The following is a 6,027-nucleotide window of genomic DNA, read 5'->3' on the forward strand; positions in this document are numbered from 1 at the left end:
AGAAAACAAAGTAACCAATTTCGACACCTTTTAATGCACTTTAAATGCACTTATGAAAATAATGTTCAAAATAATAAAAAAAAGCTTATAATTATAAATAAATCGAATTCACTCGATTGTGTAACAAATCTCACTATATCAAATATACATTTAAAACTAATTATATCATTAATTTTAAATTTTAATTTTATAGTAAAGACATTTTTTTTTAAAAAAAATGAAGTATTCAAACAACGAGTCGGCCCAACAATATATCCCAAAGCAATCCGGAACTAATGCAGAGTACCTTAACCAGGAGATTTAAAAAAACAAAGTATAAAAATCACATAAATAAAACAAACTAAGGCAATATATAAAGCTCGGCTTTAAATTACACTGCAAATCAAGAGCACAGAAGTTAATGTGTTCAGGTTTCCAAATAGGCTAGTTTTCATAGAAAGATCATTCCCACTTGATCCGTAGCCCTGTAATGAGTTTCGGTTCGATCAAGAGGCACCAGCCAAGGATTCGATTAGCAGCTGGTATCCTTCAGACACTGTAGCTTGTGCCAGTACGCAGCCGGTTAATGCAGGTATATCAGTTTTGATGTCTAAAACCCTGGCGACCAAGAGCAGCAGATGGAAATCAGAGATTCGCTTCACAAAGGGAAGGCTTTTTGTTCGATCCAGGTGATTTTTTAGGGCATTCATTGTTAGCGGTGACATCCTGTTCTCGATGGGAAACGTTGATGTGAGAGGGCCCTGCAATCACACAAAAAGTTCATATAAGAAGACAGAAGCATTCATAGAAGTCTTGCAATTTCAGGAGAAACAATCAAAGATAGCTGCCTTCAAGAGTATGCTGTAGACAAGAAGGGAGTAACGGTAAATGAAATGTATCTCTTGAAAACGCATTCAAAGCCCAGATCTTGAAGCACCAGCCAACATCCATCACACTTCAAAATTCAAATGCAGTGCAATTCATATTTCATCGCTAAACAAAATGCATCACTATGCAAAAGAGTACGATAAGCAATCAAGGTCTCTCTTAGTATTTCATTGTAACGTCAAAGATATGCAGTGTCAACCAGATATGGTACACAACAGGGCTTAATTGGAGGAAGCTAACGCCACTTGCGATATAGATGTTTAACAGAAATCAGTAAACAAAAACCATGCCATTATAACCAGCCACATGTGAACAGTCGCTCGCAGAAAATTCATTCGTGCATAAAAATCAAGTTTGAATTATGTGGAATAAAATACACAATAACCAGCCGAAGGCTCCTGAACCACTAGTGTTCTTTTGCCTTCCAAAAGTAACGCAATGCAACAAACAACACAGGTATGAAATGGTTTATTACTTTAACTTTTACACAAAATTAATCAAATTTGGAGTTGGACAATAGTGCGACCTAATCCTATGGAATATTGTAAACGACGGATCTTGAGATAATACAATCTTTCTATCTCATTATATTTTTCAAACTAGAACTTAATAAAGACTAATTTTTTACAAAACAAAACTCCAATGTATCAAATAATTAATATTAAAATAAGGAAGAACATGCTACGAACCTGATGATCAAATATCTTGACAACCACCAAGAAGAAATCATTGTCCACTTCCCTAGTATCTTTTACACCCACCATCACATCCTTTTTCATCCTTGAAAGCTTAGGATCAACCTCCTCTTGCACCTCGCGCTCAAACCAATCTTCCTTAAACAACCGAACACACATATCACTAATCTGAAAGGCCTCGAAATGCACTTCTGCAGCACCATCCTCGTTCACCTCCAGCTTCACCATGGCAGTCACCCACTCCTTCAAATCCCCCTCGGCGTGCAACTCAACTGCCTGCAAAATCTCCGAATTCGACAATGTGTAATCCTTCTTGTCCTGGCTAATAGTCTGTGTGAATATGAAGCCCACCCTCCTCATCCCCAGCCCCAATGCTATAGCCTCAACTAATTTTTCCTCATCCATATCCCTTAAAAGCATCAGATTATCCTCCGTCCCCTGCTGCGGCGGCTCGTAAATGAAATCTACCTCTACTTTGCCCTCCTCCGACACTGTCCCGTACATGAAACCCCCGCGCTTCACCGCAAAAGCCAAATTTTCACTCACATAATGCTGAAAGGCATTAGCCGCATCACGATCAAACGAGACCAGCTCACAGTGCGGGTTCTCCTGGCGAGTAACTCTCATCTGCTTGGCAATCAAGTCATCAATGGTCATCTTCCTGCCGAACGACCCAGCTGGCTGGAAAGCAGGGCCCGCAACGGTGCGTTCCCCTTCGTAAGCAAGATAAACAATTGACCCATGCCCAATTTTAAGGGACGAAATCAGGGTGTTCGGGTTCGACATATCAGTAAATCTGGTCAAATCGGAGGCGACCTTTGCTAGAAGCAAGTTCTGGTTAGTCGACAGGATTTGAGCGTGTCTTGGCACCCGAAGCTGGGATTCAATTGCCGCCTGGATTTGAGCGACAGTCGCAACCGGGTTGTCGATCGTGATCCGCTCCAACCCGTCACGGCTCCGGACTCTGATCATCATGTTTACAGAACCACTCACTGCAACGATTACTCAGGAATATAATCGAACAGATTGAGAGAAATTGGCAAACGAACAACTATATGGATGAAAATTAACCCCCCAAAACCCTAATTTTTGGTGGGAAAACACCAAGAAAATCGTAGAGATAGTACAAATCAATATTATCTGCGAAGCGAACAAAAGATGAAAGAAAGATTGGGGAAAAAGAAAGTAATCTGAGAAGAGAATACTAGGAGAGTGAGAGATGAAACTTAAATACAAAATCTTTTGCGCCACGAAAGGACGATTATGCCCCTCGTGGCTCTGGATCATCTACCATTTATATGATTCCTATTTTATTTCTAAAATAAATTAGTTTATTAATGATATGCTAAATAGATTTTATGGATTTTTTTAGATAGATTTTTTTTATGTCCTTTCTAAAAAAAAAAAAGATTTTATGGATTTTTGTAGATAGATTTTATGGATTTTAGATAAAAATTTGAGTTGGAGATAGATTTACTACAAATCATTCTCAAATTTGAGACATCTTTTCAAATTTTGGATTTCAGATGATCTATAAAGCATCAATAATAATATTTTTTTATTTAATATCAAACTACAATTGAAATATTAAAACAATATAATATTATTTTTATGAGTAGGTATCTCGTGAGACGCTCTCACAAATCTTTATCTATGAGACGGGTTAACCCTACCGATATTCACAATAAAAAATAATATTAACATAAAAAATAATATTTTTTCATGGATGACCCAAATAAGATATCTGTATCACAAAATACGACTCGTGAGATCGTCTCACACAAGTTTTTGCCTATTTTATTATAATCAAAATAACTTTTTTATAAAAGATGACAACAAAACAGATTTGGAGCAATTTTGGTCAAACTCAAGATCCGTCGTGTCCCCAAACTCATTGAGTTTAATCCGATTTGAACTGGCTAAAAATTATATATATTATTTTAATCACTACACAATAAAAAATGTTTAAAAATTAATAAATAATCAAAATTATTTTTCAACTTTATATCAATAATATTTAAGGATAAAAAATATGAAAAATTAAAATTTATTAATTTGTAATCAAAGCATAACAAAAAAAATCATAATTTTCATATTAAACATATTATAATAAAATAAAATTATTTCAATCATAAATATTTTAACTAATATTATGTATTAAAGTATTCCCTATTCAATATAAATTTGGCTGGGTTTTCCCTTTTTTAGGCCACTTAACTCCCACGAGGTCCATTTTCCTTTTAGCTAGGTCTGATTGAGCTATTGGTTTTACATTCTTTTTGCTTATGGACTTCATGACATTCATGGGCCTTCGGTTTTGACATATCAGTTCTGGGCTTTGTTGTGTCATGTTTTGAGTTCTGGGCTTGGTTTTACCATAATCAGGGCTCGGTCGACCCTGCCCGCAGGGGTCGATCCAACGGCTCGGATTTTTCCGAGTCAATTTTTTATTTTACAGGGAGGTGGGCCCGGATCACTCATGTCGTGTCGTGCAGGTTGAAACAAACCCATAATCAGGAGTGCATAATTGGCTAAATAATAATGGACATCAGACATATTTTGGCTTTTGGTATGGCAAGGAGTCAAATTTTGCCATGCCAATTGGGTATTTTTAGCTTCTGATTCTATTCATCAGGAAACTGAAACTGAAAACCAGTGACGTGGTATCGAAAAATACTGACGTAGTTTATTGTCATGTTAAAAATTTCCATCCAAGCATTTTCGACGGAATAATACCAAAAGCTTAAAAAATTACACAACCAAGACTCAATTTCAAATGCTTAAAATACTAAAAAAACCAAAATAGGAAAACATAGAGGGGCGAATTTGATTAGTTTCTCTAAATAAAATATTAGAACATCGCCATATAAAATAATAATTCATTTGTCGACCTTACCTCAATTTAATATTAATTTGTAATTATTAATTTATTTTCCTATTTTATTTTGAAATTGAAAACCATATCAATGATTATGATCTGATTTATCTTCCTATAAATATAAAAACCAAGGGAAATTTGTATCGAGTACCACTGTAATTTGCAAAATAGGCGTAAACTATCACGCCCACCCATGCAGGTCAACATGGGTGTTTTTGGATAGTAACACATTCAAAAAACAAGTAGTCTTGTAGTATAATAATCAAACTAGTTTATTTTATAAATAACACAAAATAATATTTTTTTACAATTGAAAACTCCAAAATGAAAATGAATACGAATGCAAATGCAGAAACTTTACAACTTAATTCAAATAATAGAAATGAAATATTGGTCTTGATGGGACATGGGTTCATCACCATAAGCAAACGTAGTTATTCTTCTTCGATCTGTTCTTTGTCTTTATCAATGATGAAAACGTAAAAGATAAGCATTTTGTGAAATACTCAACAAGTGGAGGCCGTTCGAAATATATAACAACACACATATATAAAATTATGACATCTTGACATAACATCTCATAACTTGAATCATAAAACATATCATACTTTGTAATCTTAACGTCATAACATAAATCACAGTAAACAGTGAAATTCGTTTATTTTTTATGATTTATTGATATGAATCCTTAGTTTTAATTAGACTTGTCAAATTGGGTTAGGCTCGTCGAGCCGGCCCGCCCCGCTATAAAAATTGAACGAGTTGGGTTGATAAAATAGCAGCCCGTTTGGCCAAATGTGTTGAGCCCGTTTGGGTTGCGAGTCAAGACGGGTCGAGTCCAAAGCCCGCCAAATTAAGATAAAATTTTATATTTTTAAGTTTTATATAAAAATTGGAATAAGTTTCATGCGCCTCCATGTCGTAGAACAAATATATTGATAATTTACTCTTAGAACAAATTTATTGATAATTTACTCTAACAACAAATATACATAAAGAAAATAAAAAACGAGAAATTTACAGATATACATAAAGAAAACAAAAGGGAAGAAATTCCTGTAAATTTTATTCATGAATCTTAAAATAATTTTTAATAGCAGTTGTTTGTGAACCCAATAGTGGTTTCGTTTGAAGTCCGACGAGTTGCAGTGAAATTTTATGGACCCGGCGGAGGTTTGCTAATTATGTGTATTATTGAAGACATAATATTTTTTAAAATTTACAACTGTCTCTTTCCTCGACTTTATGTTATCTTCCATATCTCAATCTTCATGTTTGGTTTAAACACTTTACTTTTTATGGTTTATGTTGTATGCTATTTCTTATTTCAATGTTTTTAATTATTTTATGAGACTCTTTGACTGAAATATGTTTAGCATTTTTTTCTTAAAAAAATAAGCGGGTCGGCCCGTCTAACCCGTGGCCCAAGGTGGGTTGGGCTGGGTTGACCATTTAGAGGCCCACCAAAATGGCGGGCTGGCCCGCCCCGTCCCGTCCCGCCTAATGGCGGGTTGCAGGCTGACCCGCCCCGCCAACCCATTTTGACATGTCTAGTTTTAATTCTCTAAAAAGACGATGACATATAAC

The 6,027-nt window shown here is 35.2% G+C and overlaps 1 protein-coding gene across 1 annotated transcript; it reads right to left on the minus strand.

Moving 5' to 3' along the window:
• Positions 1-299: 299 nt before the first annotated feature.
• On the minus strand, positions 300-2,767 carry LOC142539147 (NPL4-like protein 2). The gene is made up of 2 exons (XM_075644423.1): positions 1,557-2,767; positions 300-740 (listed from the first exon to the last, which is right to left on the minus strand). Exons 1-2 carry the CDS (start codon positions 2,535-2,537, stop codon positions 486-488), a joined length of 1,236 nt encoding a protein of 411 aa, XP_075500538.1. The 5' UTR covers positions 2,538-2,767; the 3' UTR covers positions 300-485.
• Between the last annotated feature and the right edge of the window lie 3,260 nt (positions 2,768-6,027).

Source organism: Primulina tabacum, chromosome 1, assembly GCF_025594145.1.
Source record: "Primulina tabacum isolate GXHZ01 chromosome 1, ASM2559414v2, whole genome shotgun sequence".
Classification (NCBI taxonomy): Eukaryota; Viridiplantae; Streptophyta; class Magnoliopsida; order Lamiales; family Gesneriaceae; genus Primulina; species Primulina tabacum.

Bases quoted from the DNA above. Each gene is read 5' to 3' on its own strand.
- LOC142539147 (XM_075644423.1), bottom strand. From the start codon at position 2,537: ATGATGATCAGAGTCCGGAGCCGTGACGGGTTGGAGCGGATCACGATC. The intron at 741-1,556 runs GTTCGTAGCATG...GTGTGATTGCAG, and splicing joins TCAAGATATTTGATCATCAG to GGCCCTCTCACATCAACGTT.